This window comes from Scyliorhinus canicula, chromosome 12, assembly GCF_902713615.1.
Source record: "Scyliorhinus canicula chromosome 12, sScyCan1.1, whole genome shotgun sequence".
Lineage (NCBI taxonomy): Eukaryota > Metazoa > Chordata > Chondrichthyes > Carcharhiniformes > Scyliorhinidae > Scyliorhinus > Scyliorhinus canicula.
In genome coordinates, this window is record NC_052157.1 from 123,498,359 (window position 1) to 123,521,690 (window position 23,332).

A 23,332-nucleotide genomic window follows, 5' to 3' on the forward strand; every position below is an offset into this window, starting at 1 on the left:
CGGCGTGATTAAGCCCCATCCCTCCCAATGACGGTGCAAAACACACCCCCCCTCATAAAAATGGCGAAATGTGGGAAGATCCCATTGGGAAACCTGTCTGCTTCTCTGGGAACAAGCATGCCAGTTTTCTGACTGAACCTGCCATTTTGGGGGACAATTACACCCAATGACTGAACATAAAGAAAATGAAATAGAATGACCTGTAAAGTTTCAAGTGCATCCAAAAGTTCCCATGGTATTAATCGTAATGGGGCAGCTATCACCAGGGAACAAAAGGAGAAATGCAATTGCAACAAGGGCCCCTTTAGCATTTCTTTAAGTTTGTCAGGCATGAATTACTTTTAACAAATCCATATTGGCTGCCATTAACCAAACCATGTTCTTGCAAGTTACAATTAGTTTTATGATCATAATTTTGATTACAATTACAAGAAATGTCACGACTGTTGATGTTAGTCTAACTAACCTGTAGTTGCCAGGTTCATCCCTCTCCACCTTTTCGAACAGTGGTGCAATATCAGCAATCCCCAGTCCTTTGGCACCACTCAGATACCTAAGGAACACTGGAAGAGTGTGGCTAGAGCACCCATACTTTCCACCCTTACTTGCTCATAATCTAGGAGTTCCGAAGAAACTCTAAGTCATATGGACTTAAACAGCAACTCTGTTTATCTCTCCTCAGATGCTGTTAGAACTGCTGAGCTTTTCCAACATTTTCTGTTTTTATTTCAGATCTCCAGAACCAAAATATATTTTGCTTTTATTAATCTAGGATGTATCCCATCTTGAAAGAGTAAATGTTGTACTTTTAGTGGTGCCAACCTTTAATATCCTCTCTGCAACTATTTTATCCAATCCAATTTCACTACCACCTCCTCCATCACCATAGCATTGGCAGTGACCCTTGTTTCATGAAGATAGATGTAAATGCTCATTTAGTACCTCAGCAATGAACCTGTCTGAAGACTGCATTTTTAGTCCCTCTAATCAGCCTACCTTTCTTTCCACAATCCTTTTACATATTGTACTTTTAGAAAAGTCTGGAGTGTTGTCCAATAATTGTTTCTCACTCACTCTCTTTGCCACTTTTGTTTCATTTCTTAGTTCTCCTCTTCATTCTTTGTGTTCAGCTTGATTCTCAACTGTATTATGAGCCTGACATTCACTACAGGCCACCCTCGTTTTGCTTTTTTTAAAAAAAAGCAATTCATTCAGTCATCAAGAGAACTTTTGGATGCCCTTTTAAACCTGCCCAGATTCTTTTGGCTGGGACCTTTGGTTACTCCATGATTCTTGAGGAATATGAGCTCCCCCAATGATAGGGGTGGGGCAATTGTTAAACTTTCAGCTGTAAAAATAGACCAGTGTCATACTGGCTCGAGAAAGAGAACCAGGAGTGAGCTACCGGTGCTGTGTAAGTATTGTTGCAAATCAAAGTTACTTTCTATTTGACTCTAAAACTCATGCTGGACTATTCAATGCCCTCACAAAAATGCCCATCAATTTTCCCTCATAGGAATATACTTCATCTGTACTCAAACTAGTTCTTCCTTGAAGGAGGATGACTGGGCGGCACGGTAGCACAGTGGTTAGCACTGTTGTTTCACAGTGCCAAGGACCCGGGTTTGATTCCTGGCTGGGTCACTATCTGTGTGGAGTCTGCACATTCTCCCCTTGCCAAGGGTGGTTTCCTGCCACAAGTCCCAAAAGGCGTGCTTGTTAGATGAACTGGACATTCTGAGTTCCCACTCAGTGTACCCGAACAGGCGCCATTGTGTGGTGACTAGGGGATTTTCACAGTAACTTTATTGCAGTGTTAATGTAAGTCTACTTGTGACACTAATAAAGATTATTACTATTGCTGAAAGCTTGACATTATGGCTAGTTAAACATTCACATATTTTAATGGTATCATTGGTTCTGCTGCAAGATTCTTTGACAACAGGAGCTTCCTGGCAAGCCACCCAACTGTTTACAATTGTAGATATATGGGCGCCAGTGAATGAGCAGAGTACCTGTTGTGTAGACTAGCCTGCTTACCATCTTTCACCGATCTTCTGGATTGTTCAGACTCATGAGATAGGGTGATTGCCTTTAAAAGATCTACTGACATAAGTAATCAATAAGGCATCAACTAGCACAGAGGCTCACACCATCCTCTGTCTCAGCAGAAATTAACCCAACAGGTAGCAGTGCAGAAGTGGTGTTCAAACTGTTGAATGCATTTTCTTACTAGGCTCTTTAGACTTACTGATGTGAACAGCTCAGTGCTGAGCATCTCCTGGGCACCCATTACATAAGACAGAACTTGTACCAGGAACTGACCTAGATTGATGGGCTGATGTAATTGTGTCACTTGTCATATTATTATTACACATCATGATATCATGAAATTCCAATCCCCTGATACATCAGAAGAGTACACCATGTATAAAAGGGGAGGATGCCTGGCACTACAGTTTATGGCTTATTATTTACACTGTATGTCCATGAACTGGTGGGCAATAATAACATGAAAATCAGCTCCGGTATCTGCCTGGCTTTGATCAATCAACAGGCTGTTGAGGGTAAAGGACTCCCCACTTGCTATCTGAGTATGGACAGTGTGGTTGTTGATTGAGAATGAGGACCAGAAAAATAAGGAAGTAACACAGAGAATTACACAGATGCAAGGCACCATTAGCCGAATAGACCATTCTGACCAACTGGTCATTGTCGAAATTTATGCTCCACATGAGCCTCCATCTACTGTTCCTCGTTTAATTCTATTGGTATAGTCTCCTATTCCTTTTTTCCTCATGTGTTTCACTGAAATTCTTTGCCAGTCAGCTCTTCTAGTCTTTCCAGTAGCGATTTCAACATTCTTATTGTTCCCCAGGTAAAGAAATTCCTCCTGAATTTCCAATTGTATTTATTGGGGCACCTTCATAGAGTGAAATACCTCGCACTATTCTCTTTTCTAGAGACTTTAACCTTTCCTGGTAAGTACACCTTCTCAGCTCGAGTATCGCTCTTGTAAATCATTTTTGCACCTTCTCCAGTGTCTTTATATCCTTTTTACAATAGTGACCAGAACCAAGTACAGTAATCTGGGCTATAATTACACACAAGGTTCTATATAGAGTTAACATAACTTCTCTGCCTTTCAAACCTACTCCACTCGAAATGAACCCCAATGTTTTATTTATCGATGGTGCTACTTTGAATGATTTCAGATCTTTTTGCAACTGTAACCTATTCAGACTCTCATTTGGCAAGGAGTATGTGGCTTCCTTGGCCAGGATTCTCCCCTACCCGGCGGGGCGGGGGGTCCCGGCGTGTTGGAGTGGCGTGAACCACTCTGGCGTCGGGCCGCCCCTAAGGTACGGAAGTCATACCGGCGCATGCGCAGGGGAGGGGGTCTCTTCCGCCTCCGCCATGGTGAAGACCATGGCGAAGACGGAAGAAAAAGAGTGCCCCCATGGCACAGGCCTGCCCGCCGATCGGTGGGCCCCGATCGCGGGCCAGGCCACGGTGGGGGCACCCCCCGGGGTCAGATCGCCCCGCGCCCGCCCCAGGACCGCGGCACCCGCCGCCAATCCCACCAGTCAGGTAGGTGGTTTAATCCACGCCGGCGGCAGAGGCCTGTCAGCGGCAGGACTTTGGCCCATCGCAGTCCGGAGAATCGCTGAGGGGGGCCCGCCGACCGATGCAGCAGGCCCACCGACCGGCGCGATTCCTGCCCCCGCCGAATCTCGAAGGGCGGAGAATTCGGGATACGGCGGGGGCAGGATTGACGCCGGCCCCGGGCGATTCTCCGATTCCTCTGAGATAATTGGGGGAGACAAGGAAATGTTGGTATTCAGAGGGTTCAGGATACCCTTGTATACAAATCACTGAAAGTGAACATGCAGGTACAAATTAGGAAGGCTAATGGTATGTTAACTTTTTTATATTAAACAAATTGAATTATAATTGTGAAGAAGTCTTGATGGAATTGTGTCGGACCTTTGAAAGGCCATACCTGGAGTATTGTTCAGTGTTTTTGCCTTACCCAAGGAAGGGTAAAACCTGCCTTGGAGAGAGCGCAACATGAGTTTACCAGTCTGATTCATGAGATGAGGAAATTTTCCTGTGAGGAGACTGAGTAGATTAGACCTCCACTTGCTAGAATTTGGAGGAATGAAAGGTGACAACATTCATACTCTGAAAGGGTTTGACACTTTTGATGCTGGGATGATTTCATAGAACTAACAGTGCAGAAGGAGGCCATTCGGCCCATCGAGTCTGCACCGGCTCTTGGAATGAGCACCCTACCCAAGCGCATACCTCCACCCTATACCCTATAACCCAGTAACCCCATCTAACACTCAGGGCAATTTGGACCCTGAGGGCAATTTAGCATGGCCAATTCACCTAACCTGCACATCTTTGGACTGTGGGAGGAAATCGGAGCACCCGGAGGAAACCCACGCACACACGGGGAGAATGTGCAGACTCCACACAGACAGTGACCCAAGCTGGGATTTGAACCTGGGACCCTGGAGCTGTGAAGCATTTGTGCTAACCACTATGCTACCACTATGTTTCCACTGGCTGCAAAACCTTAGAACTGGGGGGTCACGGGGCCATTTTAGACTGAGATCTGGGGAACGTTCTTCACTCAAAGGTTAAGAAACTTTGGAATTGTCTGCCTCAGAACGGTGGATGGTCAGTTGTTGAGTATGTTCGAAACAGAGATCAACAGATTTTTAGACACTTAAGAAAATGAAGAGATATGGGGTAGTGTGAGCAAGTGTAGCTGAGGTAGATCAGCCATGGTCGTATTGGTGGGTAGGCTTGAGGGGTTGAGCAGATTACTCCTGTTCCTTCCAATACGCAACACTTTACACTTATCTGTACGGAAATTCATTTGTCAATTACATGCCCATTCTGCAAGCTAATTGATGTTTTCTTCTATGTTGTTGGACTCAGTGTTAACTCAGCCCCCAATTTTGTGTCATCTGCACAGTGGCACCAACAATAAATGAAGCAATGAGCAGAGTTTCCCAGCTGGCTAGCCCCAGGGATCTGAGGAATGAGAAAGTTCAACTTACCATTCCATAATTCCCCAATGTAGTTCAAGCTATTGTTACTTTATGTTACAAAAAGGTTCTCATCGCTAACAATTGAAATCAGCTTTAGAAAAGAGCAGGCAGCAATCCAGTTAAATTACTCTGAAAACATGCTTGGTGGATAACTCGCCTGCACCTGGTGCTGTAACTTGTTTCCCATTTCCTAGCAATAAGTACCAGCACTGTTTACTTAGAGTCCATCTGCTTCATGAAATATTAATACAGGTATTAATTTTGTATAGTGAATCTCTATCCGGAAATTTAGCTGAGCATAGAACTGCACAGTGCTCACTCACTGACTCAGCTACTGCACTCCCAACAAAACAGCAAGTTATCTGGGATATAGAGTAAGGGGTCAGTTACCCCTTTCAGAGGCACAAACCCATCATTGGTTTAACTACACATGTAATGATTATTTTCAGGCAGTTCCAGAGCACACTACCAAAATCCCCATAACACACAGAAACACATTGAATTTATCAAATTATACAAGTCATCATAAAAAATAACCACAGATTAAATCTACACCGCCACCCCCTCCCCATAACCCAGTAACCCGCCTAACCTTTTGAACACTATGGGGTGATGTCTTCCTCTTCCCTGATGAGTTTTAAAATGAGTTGCCAATTTTCGCTGGACTTAGAAAACTGCTCCCAGTGGAAAACCAACCCTGATCTCAGACACAAATCACTCTCTGTGGGCACACCCAATCCCAGATCAGACACAAACCATTCCTAATCCCAGATCACAGACACAATCCACTCCCAGTCCCAGATCACAGACACAAACCATTCCCAATCCCAGATCACAGACACAAACCATTCCCAATCCCAAACACAAACCACTCCCAATGTACCCAATCCCAGATCACATACACAAACTACTCCCAATGTGCCTAATCCCAGGTCACCGACCACTCCCACTGCACCCAATCCCAGATCACAACATAAACCACTCCCAATCCCACATCCCAGACGCAAACCACTCTCAACGTACCCAATCCTAGATCACGGATGCAAAGCTCTTCCAATGCACGCAATCCTAGATTACAGGGGCGGCACGGTGGCACAGTGGTTAGCACTGCTGCCTCACATCCAGGGTTGCGGGTTCAATTCCGGCCTTGGGTGACTGTTTGTCTGGAGTTTGCACTTTCTCCCCGTGTCTGCGTGGGCTTCCTCCAGGTGCTCCAGTTTCCTCCCACAGTCCAAAGATGTGCAGGTTAGGTGGATTAGCTATGCTAAATTGCCCCAGAGTGTTCAGAAAGTTAGGTGGGTTACTGGGTTATGGGGAGTGGGTGGTGGTGTGGATTTAAGTAGGGATGCTCTTTCCAAGGGCCAGTGCAGACTTGATGCCCCAAGTGGCCTCCTTCTGCACTGTAAATTATATGATTCTATAACATGAACCATTCCCAAAGCACTCAAACCTAGCTCACAGACACAAACCATTCCCAATCGCAGATCACAAACGAAAACCACTTCCAAACCCAAATCACAAACAAAAACCACTCACAATCCCAGATCACAGACACAAACCATTCCCAATCCCAGATCAAAGACGCAAACCACTTCCAATGCACCCAATCCCAGATCATACACAAACCACTCAATTGTAGATCACAGACAAAACACACTCCCAATCCCAGACACAAATCACCCCCAATGCACCCATATCCCAGACACAAACCACTCCTAATGCATTGCACCCAATCCCAGATCCCAGACACAAATCACCCCCAATTGCACCCAATCCCATATCCCAGACACAAACCACTCCCAATGCATTGCACCCAATCCCAGATCCCAGACACAAACCACTCCCAATGCATTGCACCCAATCCCAGATACAAATCACCCCCAAAGCACCCAATCACAGACACAAACCACTCCCAACGCACCCAATCACAGACACAAACCACTCCCAATCCCAGATCATAGACACAAACCACTCCCAATCCCAGACACAAATCACCCCCAATCCCAGATCCCAGACACAAACCACTCCCAATGCATTGCACCCAATCCCAGATCACAGGCACAAACCACTCCCAATGCACCCAATCATAGACACAAACCACTCCCAATCCCAGATCAGACACAAACCACTCCCAATCCCAGATCACAGACACAAACCACTCTCAATGCACTGCACCCAATCCCAGACACAAACCACTCCCAATGCACTGCACCCAATCCCAGATCACAGACACAAACTTCTCCCAATGCACTGCCCCCAATCCCAGACACAAACCACTCCCAATGCACTGCACCCAATCCCAGATCCCAGACACAAACCACTCCCAATGCATTGCACCCAATCCCAGATACAAATCACCCCCAAAGCACCCAATCACAGACACAAACCACTCCCAACGCACCCAATCACAGACACAAACCACTCCCAATCCCAGATCATAGACACAACCACTCCCAATCCCAGATCATAGACACAACCACTCCCAATCCCAGATCATAGACACAACCACTCCCAATCCTAGAACATAGACACAAACCATTCCCAATCCCAGAACATAGACACAAACCACTCCCAATCCCAGATCAGACACAAGCCACTCCCAATCCCAGATCCCAGACAAACCACTCCCAATGCTCCCAATCCCAGATCACAGGCACAAACCGCTCCCAATGCACTGCACCCAATCCCAGACACAAACCACTCCCAATGCACTGCACCCAATCCCAGATCACAGACACAAACCACTCCCAATCCCAGTTCATATTCACAACCACTCCTAACCGTAGAACACAGACACAAACCACTCCCAACGCACCCAATCCCAGATCACAGAGACAAACCAGTCCCAATGCACTGCACCCAATCCCAGATCACAGACACAAACCACTCCCAATCCCAGATCATAGACACAAACCACACCCAATCCCAGACCAAACCACTCCCAATTCACCCAATCCCAGATCACAGACACAAACCACTCCCAATGTATCCAATCCTAGATCACAGACACAAACCACTCCCAATACCAGGCAAACCACTCCCAATGTACCCAATCCCAGACACAAACCACTGACAATGCACCCAATCCTAGATCAGAGACAAAAAACACTCCCAATCTCAGATCCCAGACATGAATCACTCCCAATGCACCCAATCCTAGATCAGAGATATGGCCCACTCCTAGAGGACAACCAATTCTCAAACTCCAGCATAATAGCTTCTGGTGGATCCCTGGTCCTAGATCTTAGATACAAATCACTCCCCACAATATCTGATATAGGCTCAGAAACAACTGCTCACAAATATAGCTGACACAAGACCAAGGCAAAAATTATTTTCTAATAAAACAGACCTGATATCTTTACATAAACTGCCTGTTCACTGATTTATTCAAAATATGGCATTTTAAGTGAATCAGTTGAATGTCGATTTCCAGTGCTACATTCTCTGTCACCGCTATTTCATATTGGGGCCTGGACTCTTTTCCTGGTTATGCCTACAATATTACAACATTAGTTGCGACAAGGTCACAGAAACACTTAGCTGCAAACTCGGGGCACAATTCCTATCAATACTCAACTGCCAGAGGTAAAAACTACATTATAAAACAAAATCAGGAGCAGATTTAATTCAACAAACAATAAATCTCTATATAACACTGTCCTTGGGAGCCATGTAAAGGGTGTGTTACAGCTCGGGTGCAGCACAGACAGGCTGCTTTATGTGCACTCGCGAGGGAAGCGATAAACATTAAGTGTTGTACAAGAGCAAGTAATATATTGCAGTGTGCTCCTCAATGTGCTGAGGTCTGTAATGAATCGGTAATAAATTAAACATTAAAAAGAACCAGCTCTATAACAGAGTGACGGCAAGCCAGAAATCTGGAATATTATCAACAAGCTCTTCGTCAAACAGACTAAAATACAAGTTGCCTTTCACCAAACAAAGGCCTTTTGTAACTTAAATACCAGTGGGGGGCAGGGGGGAACACGTGAAAATTACCTGCGTTGTCTTTGTGATTCACGCTGTATGAATGGAGAGTCAATGTTGGTGGTGCTGTATCTAACTAGGCAAAGACCCTGCTGCTGCCAAGCAACAGACGAAGGATTTATAGGACAGTCGCACCGGCACAAATGGAGAGTGAAGCACTCATTTCACCATTTCATTATTCTAAAGGAAAATTAACAATATTATCTCTCTCCGGAAGAAATGAGGATCACATTCACGATCACATTTGAAACCAAAATAAGAGACGCGAGATCAGTAAGTGATGGCTGTACTATAGCAGTGTTGGGTGCACTGATCCAGCCCTACCCCTCCTTTTTCTGCACAGTATGGTAGGGTCTAAATCCACATAACTGTCTTATCAGGTATCATCACTGCTAACCGCTCTGCTGCAATCTCGCCTTCATTTGCTGATTGGGAGGGGGGAACCTGCACAGGTTAAGTCCAGTCAGAAATTCTGCGAACAGATTCCGCTAGAGTTTTTTTTTAAATCGAAGTGTTGGAACATTTGCCACAACATAAAGACGCCTAAAAAACAATTGCATTGATAAAGCGCGATAATTAGAGAAAAAAGTCCCAGGGCACTTCAAAGGGTTGTGTAATCCGACAAAAATTGATGTCGAGCCAAAGAAAGAAATACGAGGAAGGGTGACCCAAAAGATTGTTCACTGTGGAGGTTTAAAAGAAGGGCCTTAATGAAATAAAGGTGAGTGGGGAGGTGGATGGTTGTAGGGAGGAATCAGTGTGGAGCCTGAATGACTGGAACATGACTGTCAGTGATATGATGGAGTTCAGAGTCAAAGACCAAAGAATTCATGTAGTGGAGGTGAGGAATAGTAGCACTGAGAAAGGTGAAAAAGAGTGGGGACAAGTCCATGGAGAAACTGAAACCAGAGGATGGAAACAGTACGTAAGTGAACGTAGCTGTACTGTGGCTACACCATACATGCAGCAGCTAACATCCAAACATCCAGCTTCGGGGGACATGAGAGCGGTGAGGGGAGCCTGCTGTGCCCAGGAGTGCATTGGCAGGGCGTTCCGGTTGGGGGGATCAATGGGGAATGGAGGATCCCGTGATGGGAGCCACCGCCGCTCTTCAGTCTAATACCCTCTCCCAACGCCTTACAGATATCGATCGCTTTGGCAGGTATTTTGGACCCAGGAGAACTTGCCCTGGTGATGCTGCTACTAGGTCGGGTGGCCAGACGGCGGCAGCAACAGTGTCAACAGATGCTCGAGGCAGCGGACCATGTGTCGGACCCTTCAACGCACCTTGGGGGCCCTGCAGCCAATTAGGCCATGAGGAACCCCAAGGGGGAATCCAGCGGCGACCCAGAGTGTACAGGCGTCGCTGGTAATTCAAACAGAAGAAGGAAAGTGCATACCACAGGTGGCTCCACCTCAACAAGGAGATGGTGTGGCATCTCTGCCATGTCCTTGCAGACTTGGCATCTCATGGGGGAGGAGGACACCCGCTCCTGCTGGCCGTCAAGGTCACTGCAGCCCTGAATGTTTAAGCCTTTGAATCCTTACAGGGCTCAAGCGGAGACCTGTGTGGCATCGCACAGCCCACAGGTGCATCCGGCAGGTCATGGATGCCCTGTTTGACCGGGCGGAAAACTACACCAACTATGACGAAGATGTGGCCTGGTCTGTCATCACTCGCTTACCCAACCCCCATCCCCATTTCCCACCCGCCCAGGGTATGTGTCACATCACTCCAAGGTGCTGTGACCGTGTCAGTATTGTCTGCGGTGTCACTGCAGCAGGAGTTCAGGGAGCTAGGCAGAAAGTTAAAAGACAGGACCTCTAGGGTTGTAATCACGGGATTACTCCCTGTGCCACGTGCCAGTGAGGCTAGAAATAGGAAGATATAGCAGCTAAACACGTGGCTATACAGCTGGTGTAGGAGGGAGGGTTTCCGTTATCTGGACCACTGGGAGCTCTTCCGGGGCAGGTGTGACCTGTATAAGGACAGGTTGCATCTAAACTGCAGAGGCATAAATATCCTGGCCACGAGGTTTGCTAGTGTCACAAGAGAGGGTTTAAACTAGTATGGCGGGGGGGGGGGGGGGGGGGGGGGGGGGGTTACTGGAGCAATAAGTCACAAGGTGAAAACATTGAGGGAGAACTAGGGAATAGGGCCTGTATGGCTCTGAGGAAGAGCAGACAGGGAGATGTTGCTGAAAACAGCGGGTCTGGTGGCATGAAGTGCATAAGTTTTAATGCAAGAAGTATAACGGGTAAGGCAGATGAACTTGGAGCTTGGATTAGTACTTGGAACTATGATGTTGTTGCCATTACAGAGACCTGGTTGAGGAAAGGAAAGGATTGGCAGCTAAACGTTCCAGGAATTAGATGTTTCAGTTGGGATAGAGGGGGATGTAAAAGGGGTGGTGGAGTTGCACTACTGGTTAGGGAGAATATCACAACTGCACTATGAGAGGACACGTCAGAGGGCAGCGAGGCTATATGGGTAGAGATCAGGAATAAGAAGGGTGCAGTCACAGTGTTTGGGGTTTACTACAGGCCCCCCAACAACCAGCGGGAGATAGAGGAGCAGATAGGTAGACAAATTTTGGAAAGGAGTCAAAGCAACAGGATTGTTGTAATGGGAGACTTCAACCTCCCCAATATTGACTGGGACTCACTTAGTGCTAGGGCTTGGACGGGGCAGAGTTTGTAAAGAGCATCCAGGAGGGCTTCTTAAAACGATATGTAGATAGTCCAACTAGGGAAGGGGCTGTACTGGACCTGGTAATAGGGAATGAGCCTGGCCAGATGGTAGAAGTTTCAGTAGGGGAGCATTTCGGGAACAGTGACCACAATTCAGTAAGTTTTAAAGTTCTGGTGGACAAGAATAAGAGTGGTCCGAGGGTGAATGCGCTAAATTGAGGGAAGGCTAATTATTGCAATATTAGGCGGGAACTGAAGAACCTAGATTGGGGGCGGATGTTTGAGGGTAAATCAACATCTGACATGTGGGAGGCTTCCAAATGTCAGTTGAAAGGAATTCAGGACCAGCATGTTCCTCTGCGGAAGAAGGATAAATACGGCAAATTTCGGGAACCTTGGATAACGAGAGATATTGTAGGCCTCGTCAAAAAGAAAAAGGAGGCATTTGTCAGGGCACGAAGGCTAAGAACAGACGAAGCCTGTGTGGGATATAAGAAAAGTAGGAAGGAACTTAAGCAAGGAGTCAGGAGGGCTAAAAGGGGTCACGAAAAGTCATTGGCAAATAGGGTTAAGGAAAATCCCAAGGCATTTTACACGTACATAAAAAGCAAAAGGGTAGCCAGGGAAAGGGTTGGCCCACTGAAGGACAGGCAAGGGAATCTATTTGTGGAGCCAGAGGAAATGGGTGAGGTACTAAATGAATACTTTGCATCATTATTCACCAAAGAGAAGGAATTGTTGGATGTTGAGTCTGGCGAAGGGTGTGTAGATAGCCTGGGTCATATTGAGATACAAAAAGACGAGGTGTTGGGCATCTTGAAAAATATTACGGTAGATAAGTCCCCAGGGCCTGATGGGATCTACCCCAGAATACTGAAGAAGGCTAGAGAGGAAATTGCTGAGGCCTTGACAGAAATCTTTGGATCCTCACTGTCTTCAGGTGATGTCCCGGAGGACTGGAGAATAGCCAATGTTGTTCCTTTGTTCAAGAAGAGTAGCAAGGATAATCCAGGAAACTACAGGCTGGTGAGCCTTACATCAGTGGTAGGGAAATTACTGGAGAGAATTCTTCGAGACAGGATCTATTCCCATTGTAGCCACCGAGGTTGGCCATTCCCTAAATACAAAATGGAGGAACGCAAAGCATACAGGTTAAAATGGACAATGTTTGCAGCACCAGCAGGCTGCACCAAGCAAATGTGGATTCTGTCTCCTAAGAGAGCAGACAGCACCGAAACAAACATTCCGCATACTAATAAGGCAATCTCCGGGATAGTTAACATAGTAATGGAACGATCCCAGGGACAATGGACACAAATGGGGAAGTAACTGCAACAGTGTATGGGAAACCAGACACCCCGGCACCAGCGGGGTCCAAAAATAAAGCACCTGAAAGGCCCGCCCAGTAGCCAAGGAACAGCCTCAGTATTGGGGGGATTCAAACATATCGATTGGGAAGAGACCCAATTGATTCCCAGCAGGAAAAGGGTCCGCCCAAAAGGGCGCGGAGCCCTGGGACCTATAAAAGACAGGTCCCACACTTAGTTCGCTCTCCTTGACCAGCCCTCCTCTCTGGACCAGCATTTCGACCAGCTTTGCCAAGAAGACCTTGAACGAGAGAGAGAAGAGGTTTGGGACAGCAGCCGCCAGCAAGTAAGTGTCTCACAACAATCGCTACCAGAGATAGATACTCCTGACCCCTTTTTAACCCGTACCAACCTGAAGTCTGCAGGCCAGAGGAGAGCAAGAGGCCTTGTCCCCTGATCCGGCAGTTCCCTTGAGATAAGTATTGGTTTATTTAGCAGTAGGAATAGTATAATCCTCTTAGCGTGTGCATTGTTAGTATTATAATTGTATTATAATAAACTCAGTTGTTTGAACTTACTAATTGGTGTATGGTTTTATTGCTTTGAACTTAACCTTGAAACTTGTGGCGGTATCTTAACGATACCTGGTGACTCCAGAGTTAAGTAACGAAACAGAGCCAAATTGAGTGTTAAGCACACTGACCCAGAATGAGAAACACCATTTGGAAGCACATGGACGTATTAGCGAGAGGCAGCACGGTTTTGTGAAGGAGAGGTTGTGTCTCACTAACTTGATAGAGTTTTCTAAGAGGTCACAAAGATGATTGATGCAGGTAGGGCAGTGGATGTTGTCCATATGGATTTCAGTAAGGCCTTTGACAAGGTCCCTCATGGCAGACTGGTACAAAAGGTGAAGCCACATGGGATCAGAGGCGAGCTGGCAAGATGGATACACAACTGGCTAAGTCATAGAAGGCAGACAGTAGCAATGGAAGGGTGCTTTTCTGATTGGAGAACTGTGACTAGTGGTGTTCCACAGGGATCAGTGCTGGGACCTTTGCTGTTCGTAGTATATATAAATGATTTGGAGGAAAATGTAACTAGTCTGATTAGTAAGTTTGCAGACGACACAAAGGTTGGTGGAATTGCAGATAGGATGAGGGCTGTCAGAGGATACAGCAGGATGTAGATCATTTGGAGACTTGGGGGTAGGGATGGCAGATGAAGTTTAATCTGGACAAATGTGAAGTAATGCATTTTGGAAGGTCTAATGCATGTAGGGAATATACAGTGAATGGTAGAACCCTCAAGGGTATTGACAGTCAGTGAGATCTAGGTGTACAGGTCCACAGGTCACTGAAAGGGGCAACACAGGTGGAGGTGGTGGTCAAGAAGGCATACGGAAAGCTTGCCTTTAGTGGTCAGGGCATTTAGTATAAGAATTGGCAATCATGTTGCAGCTGTACAGAACCTTAGTTAGGCCACACTTGGAGTATAGTGTTCAATTCTGGTCGGCACACTACCAGAAGGATGTGGAGGCTTTAGAGGGTGCAGAAGAGATTTACCAGGATGGTGCCTGGTACGGAGGGCATTAGCTATGAGGAGAGGTTGAAAATACCCGGTTTGTTCTCATTCGAACGATGGAAGTTGAGGGGCGACCTGATAGAGGTCTACAAAATTATGAGGGGCATAGACAGAGTGGATAGTCAGAGGCTTTTTCCCAGGGTAGAGGGATCAATTACTAGGAGGCATAGGTTTAAGGTGCGAGGGGCAAGGTTTAGAGGAGATGTACGAGGCAAGTTTTTTTACACAGAGGGTAGCGGGTGCCTGGAACTCGCTGCCGGAGGTGGTGGTGGAAGCAGGGACGATAGTGACATTTAAGGGGCATCTTGACAAATACATGAATAGGATGGGAATAGAGGGATACGGACCCAGGAAGTGTTAGAAGATTTTAGTTTAGACGGGCAGCATGGTTGGCACAGGCTTGGAGGGCCGAAGGGCCTGTTCCTGTGCTGTACTTTTCTTTGTTCTTTGATAATGCACATTGGAAACTTCCAGAAACCAGGCAACATGCCTCAATGACTACCGTCTGGTGGCCCTGACATCAATCATAATGAAGTGCTTTAAGAGGTTGGTCATGAAGCACATCAACTCCATACTCCCAGAACACCTAGATCCACTGCAATTTGCATACCGCCGCAGCCAGTCCAGAGCAGACACCATCTCCCTGGCCCGACACTCATCCCGAGAGCATCTCAACAACAAAGGCTCCTACATCAGACTCCTATTTATTGTGTACAGCTCCGCCTTCAACAGCATAATGCCAGCCAAGCTCATATCAAAGCTCCAAAACCTAGGACTTGGCTCCTCACTCTGCAACTTGTTGTTGAAAATACAGAAAAAATTGTCATTTGAAACATGGAGGTCTGGCAATATCTGGTCTGAGAGAAACCTGAGAGGATACAGGGGAAGATCCCATGAAGGGTTAAAACCAGCTGCAAAGAGCAGGATTATAAAATGCAGATTCTTTCTCTCAAGCAGGCTTAGCAAACACACAGGATTCTCGTATTAAGCTAAAACAATGGCTCACACCTTCATTGAAAGTAACTATCTTAGGAAGCATCTGGAAAAGCATGGATGAGAGTTTCAATTGAATTAAGTGACGAATGTTTAAAACAGGCAGGTCTTTCAAGTCATAACCAAGTGAAATTTTGGCATACAGCTAAAAGCACAGGTTTCACACCTTCATTGAAATTAACTCTCTTAGTAAACAGCTGGAAAGGAAAGGATGAGGTTCAGTTGAATTTGGTAACAATTCTAGGTGTGAAATTCTACTAATTCTACTAACACCAAGCAAATTAAAGAAAATTGGAGACCATCAGTCTACAAGAAACATAATTTAAAGTCAAAATCAAAGGCAAAGTTATGAGCTAGGGACAATTGGAAAATTAAACTATAGAAATCACAGGAATTAAAAGTAACACCTCTTCTAACCAAAGCATTTTGAATATCATAAAGGAACTTTGAACATCACAAAGGACAATGTAATCAGATCTGAGGACTGAGGCCAAGCCCAAAATGAATAATTAGTTGTATTAGAATGTTTAGATCAAAGATACTTTTTAACAATAAAAGTGAAATAAGTTAATTTACAATGAGGTCATAAAAACTGAATAAACTACTAGAAAGAGAATATAAACCCAGAGCAGAAGCAGATCAGAACTTAGAGAGAGGAGAGAAGCATATTCAGCTCTCACAGCTCGGCCATGGGAAAGACAAGACAAGCAGCCGAGCTTAAACAGCTATACATCTAAGGAAGACTAGAATTTAAACGGGAGTCAGAGTCAGGTGAGAGATAGCTAGCACAGCCAGCTCTTATTGCTCAGTACATGGGATCGACAAGACACAGCAATGGAGCTAACCAGCGAATACATCTCAAGAAGACCAGACTTTAAAGAAGATTGATTGTCAAGGTGGGCCTGAAGGTCCCTTCAACCAACGAGCAGGATCTTTTTACCTTTCTGTAAAGAAAGTGTTTGCAGCTTTTAAAAGAAAAATTATAATAATAAAATAACTTAATTTAACCTGAAATAGAGGTTATTCCTGAAGTCTACTTTACTTACTTAGCAATGCAGGACCCAGGACATCGATGCTACTAAGTGGTAAGTAGATAAAATCTTCGGTGAAGGTATGGGTTATACCGGGGGATAACTTGAAAATATAGTTTGACCTGAATAGCACCCACCGAAGCCTGCATCGGAGTCAGTGAGTGAGAATCCCTGTTCACCATTTAGAATGTCGGCCCTTTTTGGTATAGGGGGATTTCTAAGAATAGTGGTGAGTTTTCAAATTCAAACTGGATCCTCGATTTTCTGACCCACAGACCACAATCAGTAAGAATAAACAACAATGCCTCCTCCACGATAGTCGTCAATGCAAGGGCCCCACAGGCTGCGTACTTAGCCCCCAACTAGACTCCCTATACACACACGACTGCGTGGCAAAATTTGGTTCCAACTCCATCTACACGTTGCTGATGACACGACCATAGTGGTTCGGATCTCGAACAACGACGAGTCAGAATACAGGAGGGATATAGAGAACATAGAGGAGTGGTGTAACAACAACAATCTCTCCCTCAATTTCAACAAAACTAAAGAGCTGGTCATTGACTTCAGGAAGCAAAGTACTGTTCACACCCCTGTCTACATCAGCAGGGCCGAGATGGAGATGGTTGACAGCTTCAAATTCCTGGGTGTGCACATCACCAAACATTTGTCCTGGTCCACCCATGTCGACACTACCACCAAGAAAGCACAACAGCGCCTATACGCCCTCAGGAAACTAAGGAAATTTGGCACGTCCACACTGACTCTTACCAACTTTTACAGGTGCACCATAGAAAAAATCCTGGTCGGGATTCTTCCCTACCCGGCAGGGCAGGGTTCCCGGCGTGATGGAGTGGCGTGAACCACTCCAGTGTCGGGCCACCCCAAAGGTACGGAAGTCTCCGCACCTTTAGGGGCCAAGCCCTCACATTGAGGGGCTAGGCCCGCGCTGGAGTGGTTCCCACTCCGTTGGCTGGCGTGAATGGCCTTTGGCGTCATGCCAGCCGGGGCCGAAGGGACTTCGCTGGTCGACAGAAGTCTGCGCATGTGCCGGAGCGTCAGCAGCTGCTGACGTCATCCTCGCACATGCGCAGGGGAGGGGGTCACTTCCGCCTCCGCCATGGTGAAGACCATGGCGAACGCGGAAGGAAAAGAGTGCCCCCACGGCACAGGCCCGCCCGTCGATCAGTGGGCCCCGATCGTAGTCCAGTCCACCGTGGGGGCACCCCCCAGGGCCAGATCGCCCTGCCCCCCCCCCCCCTCCAGGACCCCGGAGTCGCCCGCGCCGCCTGCTCCCGCCGGTAAGGTAGGTAGTTTGATCCACGCCGGCGGGAAAAGCTTGACAGCGGCGGGACTTCGGCCCATCGTGGGCCGGAGAATCACCGGGGGGGGGGGGGGGGGCCCGCCGACCGGCGCGCGCGAATCCCATCCCCGCCGAATCGCTGGTGGCGGAGAATTCGGGATACGGCGGGAGCGCGATTGACGCCGGCCCCCGGCGATTCTCCGACCCGGCGGGGGATCGGAGAATCCTGCCCCCTATCTGGCTGCATCACAGCTTGGTATCGCAATTGCTTGGCCCAAGACCGCAAGAAACTTCAAAGAGTAGTGAACACAGCCCAGTCCATCACACGAACCTTCCTCCCATCCATTAACTCCATTTACACCTCCCGCTGCCTGGGGAAATCGGGCAGCATAATCAAAGATCCCTCCCACCTGGGTTACTCACTCTTCCAACTTCTTCCATCGGGCAGGAGATGCAAAAGGCGGAGAACACGCACAAACAGATGCAAAAACAGCTTCTTCCCCGCTGTTACCAGACTCCTAAAGGACCTTCTTAATAGACTGACCTGATTAATACTACACTCCTGTACGTTTCACCCGATGCCGGTGTCTATATATTTACATTGTGTACCTTGTGTTGCCCTACTATGTATTTTCTTTTTCTTTTATTTTATTTTCATGTACTAAATCATCTGTTTGAGCTGCTCGCAGAAAAATAGTTTTCACTGTACCTCCGTATACATGACAATAAACAAATCCAAATCCAAAATCCAAATCCTAGCCATTTTGGAAAACCTCAGGGAACTTGCTCAGTACTGCACACAGATCACTAGATCCCAGTTTGAGGATAAAGTGTCAATCTAGCTGCAGCTGGTGTAGCCAGTCACAGCACAACAGGCCAGGGCCGCTTACTTGCCCAACAGTGAGGGGAAGGCAAACTGGTGTCCGTATACTACCGGCGCAAGGGTGGACCCCGAATGTTCAGTTGTTCCCCCATAAATGGCTGCCATGTCAGTCAATGTCAAACTCTGCACACCTCGCTTTATAAGATCAAAGGGGATCTGCAGTGCTTGCTGAAAGGTCAGGGAGATTTCGCCCAAAATTCTTTCCGTGTTTCCATATCGCTTATACCACAGACCAAACAATCGCGGAGAATATTGGATAAGGCACTTCTATACTCCGAAAACGTGGCTATCTTCTGTAGCTCTGATACAAACTCGGTGACGGACTCACCAGGGGACCTCTCTGTCATATTAAAACGATATCTTTGAACGATTACTAACGGGGTTGGGTTAAAGCGTTGAGCCACAAATGCCACGGGTTGGTTGAACAATTGCATATCCGGTGCCACCAGGTATGCAAAACTCCAGATCATCCCAAATGTGTGCACTCTGCTGGACGTCAACAATATGACCGCCCGGCACTCGTTCAGCATGATTTTGTTGGCCCGGTAGAAGTAACACATCCTTTATGTGTACTGGTTCCAGTTTTCAACTCCAGTGTCAAATGCATCTAACCACTCAAACAAAGGCACAATATTTACACTGCCCAGTAGATCCATACCGGGTTCCAGTTATGATCGGTGCCTTACTGGCCGACCTTTTATACAGAGGTTAATAGAGAGAGCTCAACCCTAGCAAGGGAGCTCGTACTCCACAAGGACCACGGGGAAGATAATCATTCCCACCCCATGCGGACTATTACAGAAAGGTTAATAGATTGGACAAAAATACCCTGATGTCCGAGTTGGCTCTCTCGGTGAGGAAATCCAGTTACAATTGGAATAAACAATTCAGTGAATGTCTCTCTTTCTCTAACCCACTTGGATCCTGTCTACTGATTTGACTTTCTCTCCAATCTCAGTAGGTTTTAAAGAACTCAATTACACATCAACGTCACTATAAGGCTAGAAAGCACAGCTACAGCTTTAATTCATCTCGGCAATGAAAATAAGCACACTGAATTCTGCTTCCAGTCAGGAGAGACTCCAAGCTACGAACTGGGAACTTCTTTTCTTTTTTACAGGCTCTACTTTGCCCAATCCATCCTCCCCTACTCTGTAATATGTATATTTGTGTTTCTGGACTTGGAGAGAGAGAGAGGGAGGGAGAGACAGAGAGAGAGAATGCGTTTGTGTGTGTGTGTATATATAAGTATTTTATTTATTTTATTATTTTAATCAGATCAATTTCAATATAATAAAACTAACCTGCTTCTTTGTCAAACTCAATAAAGCTTGTCCAATTGTCTTTTTTATGGCCACACTGTGTGAAGAACTCACTGAATAGGCATAACCCTTTTTAAGCAAAGAAACCTGTTGCAGTCCAACGAGGAGTGGACAAAGAGGGAAGCCCATCAACCTCTCATCTGGTTGCATCACGTACCACATAGCACAGCATTTCCTCCTACATCACTGTGCATCCTTCCTACACAGATTCCAAGAAATACTCAGATACCCAAGAGTTTGATTACAAATCTTATAACTTCAGATCACTTACACTTGTTGTACATTTATACTTCTAAAGAATTAATGAAAATAAGGAACTATTAAACACCCTGATGTCTAATCCTTTTGATTCATGGGCCCACAGAAGACGGGGCTGCCATTTCTGGTTAGATGTATTCCTAGAGAATTCAATATATGGCCTCTCACCTCCAGCCAACCTGCCCAGTCAAAAACCTTTCTGCCCAAGTCTCCAGGACTTTTTAAAACAAAACTGTTCAAAGAAGTTGAAAAAACTTGTTGTTTTCATACCTCTATGATTTTTCACTAGATGCTCACAGCAGGAGAGTTGGCCACCCTGGAAGATTAGGCCAAGGCTTGGTGTGCACTGAATTTCATCTCCTCATTCTGGAGGTAAGGGGGGGCTGAGATGCGACCTCCCTAACTAGTATTAAAATCTAGCTCTTGAACGTCATATCTACAGTGCCAGTGCCAACATTAGGACTCTGGAAACTGTCAAGAGTTACTGCTGTAAGCCTACTGATCACATTTTATTAATTTGGTGCAAATCCAAATGGAGACAGTCTTATTTGCTTAGAACAATGCTTCATGGGTTTGAATGCATGCTTTATAATGACAAATTTGGCATAATGATTTTCAATTGGAGTCAATGGTCAATTACTGCAATTCAAACTTTTCATCTGTCCTGTCATCCTTGGCTCAGTTGGTGGCACACCCGCTTCAGAATCACAAGGTCTGGGTTCAAGTCGCACTCTTGCACTGGAGCACAAAAATCAAGGCTGACGCTCCAGTGCAGTACCGAAGCAGCACTGTACTGTTGGAGGTGCTGTCTTCAGGTGAAATATTAAACCATGGTCCAGCTCCCTGGCTTGGGTGGATATAAAAGATGCATGGCACTATTTTGAAGAAGAACACATTATCCCTGGTGTACCGGTCAATATTTAGCCCTCACAAAAAACAGGTTATCACTGGGATTATCAAAATGCTGTTTGTAGGAGCTTGGTGAGCACAAATTAGCTGCTGCATTTCCTACATTATAACAGTGGCCACATTGCAAAAATTACTTTACTGGCCATAAAGTACTTGGATCGTGGAAAGCGCAAGTCTTTCTTTACTTTATCTGCGTTTGGTAAAGCCGCACTGTATATGGCCTGGTCTTTCCAATGTCAGTTGTCAACTCACCTACATTTCTTAATTCCTCAAACTGAGTCTTTCTGCTCTGCCTTGGATTTATATTCTGACGTCCCCCCTACTCTGCTAATTATCTGTCTTTGGGGTGAAGGCGACTGAAGCTGTCTGAGGCAATGTGCAATCATCTATTCCTGGTTCAGTTTATCCAGATGCTACAGGATGCAGGTGGAATTTTTGACCCCCCCATACTTTCCCATCAGAGGCGCCCTGTCATTGGCCAGTGTCAGGATCTCCCAGTCCTGCTGCTGTCAACACGTTGTTCACAAACTTTGCTGCCGGGGAACCTGTGGGAGTGGGGAGGTGAGGTCACATGCCGCCTGTGGGAACGACTGGAAAATTTGACCCCAGTCCCTGGGTCACATATCAACAATTGTGTTTGGGTGAAACAGTGCACAGGAAAATTTACATAAGACAGAGAGGGGAGTAGAGGTGAGTGTTGGATTTCCCAGGTCAGAAAATAAAATAGGATTGAGTCAAGAACAGGTGAATTCACTCCTGCCAAATGACCTATGTGTCCATCCACCATATACATGGGTAACAAGAGATCAAGTTGAAGCTAAGGACAAAGGGATAAGTTGATTACATGTATTTTTAAGGATGGAAGTTGCTGTAATGAGGCTGTGCTGGACGAGCATTTTACTCACCGTCCCTGGGTTCTGCTGGTGAGAAGGTTCTCGCAGAGACACCACAGCTAACTGCCTCTGTAGCCGCAACACCTCTTTCTGAGACTCCCTCAGCACACGCTCAAAGTCACTCTGTTTCAACCTGTCAGGAGCCTCCTGTGCACACACAAAAACAGAAAAGATGTTCTGATTCATTCCAACAGTTTGCATACTGAAACAAGAACTCAGATATGATTACAGCGCGAATACATGAGAATAACCATTTTTGCATTACAAGATGGTAATATGAATGGTCCTTAGAAACCTTCGTAAACAAATATATAATAATAATAGTGCCCAAAGCAGTCAGATTGAATGTCAAGGTCAGCTCGGATCAATTCCCCTCTGTACTTTGAGCTTAAAACACTACAAACACTACTTTGTAAATTGTTGGAAAAAGATTAAATAGAAATCAGTTTTGCGTTGGCTTGAGATGTGACTGTAATATAAACAGAATGAGTGGTACTATTCCCTCTTTGTTCTTAAGCTAGCGATTATATAAAAATGCATTTAAGAAATATTTGGACAGCTCCTGGTTTGTATTAGTTTTAACAACAGAGTGAATGAGCAGACATCCATCAGACCAAGATTCAGAGCTAGCAGATCAATACTGATGCTTCTTTTCAAGTGAAGGAGTGCCGGGAGCAAGGTAATTTGTGCACTTTGATTTCATGACACATATTAAACTCACATCATTTTAGGCATGAATTTTGAGTTTGTCATGTCCTTGCTACACCCTAACCTACAATGGATGGGTTCCGAAACAAAACATGATCCTAGGTAACCTTATAACATGGCTACAAACAAGACAATAGTCTGAACAAGAAGAACTCTAAGACTGGGAGAAAACTATTAGTGCAAAGAATTTAGCAGGATTTGCACAAGGAAAAGTCATATGCAAGCCTGCCACACAAATACTATCACAGCATTGGAACTTCCTTGAAATGGACATGAGGTGACATTCACTAGATGAGTTTGCAACTGGTTGGTGAGAAGCTGAATCAGCTGCCATGTGAACCCTGTACATGCAGGGTAATAGATCGTGTGATCCACCAAAAAAGGTCAGTTGAGA

The 23,332-nt window shown here is 45.9% G+C and overlaps 1 protein-coding gene across 16 annotated transcripts in view; it reads right to left on the bottom strand.

Moving 5' to 3' along the window:
* LOC119974776 (peripheral-type benzodiazepine receptor-associated protein 1-like) overlaps positions 1 to 23,332 on the bottom strand; it is a 378,013-nt gene that overhangs the window by 144,553 nt on the left and 210,128 nt on the right. For 13 of the 16 annotated variants that reach the window (XM_038814002.1, XM_038814003.1, XM_038814006.1 and 10 more), the window contains one exon: positions 22,243 to 22,377. In XM_038814002.1, the coding sequence (XP_038669930.1) occupies positions 22,243 to 22,377 (135 nt within the window). Of the gene's footprint in view, positions 1 to 9,068; positions 9,350 to 22,242; positions 22,378 to 23,332 lie in introns of those variants that run through there. The other 3 variants (XM_038814013.1, XM_038814012.1, XM_038814011.1) reach the window with 1 other exon arrangement.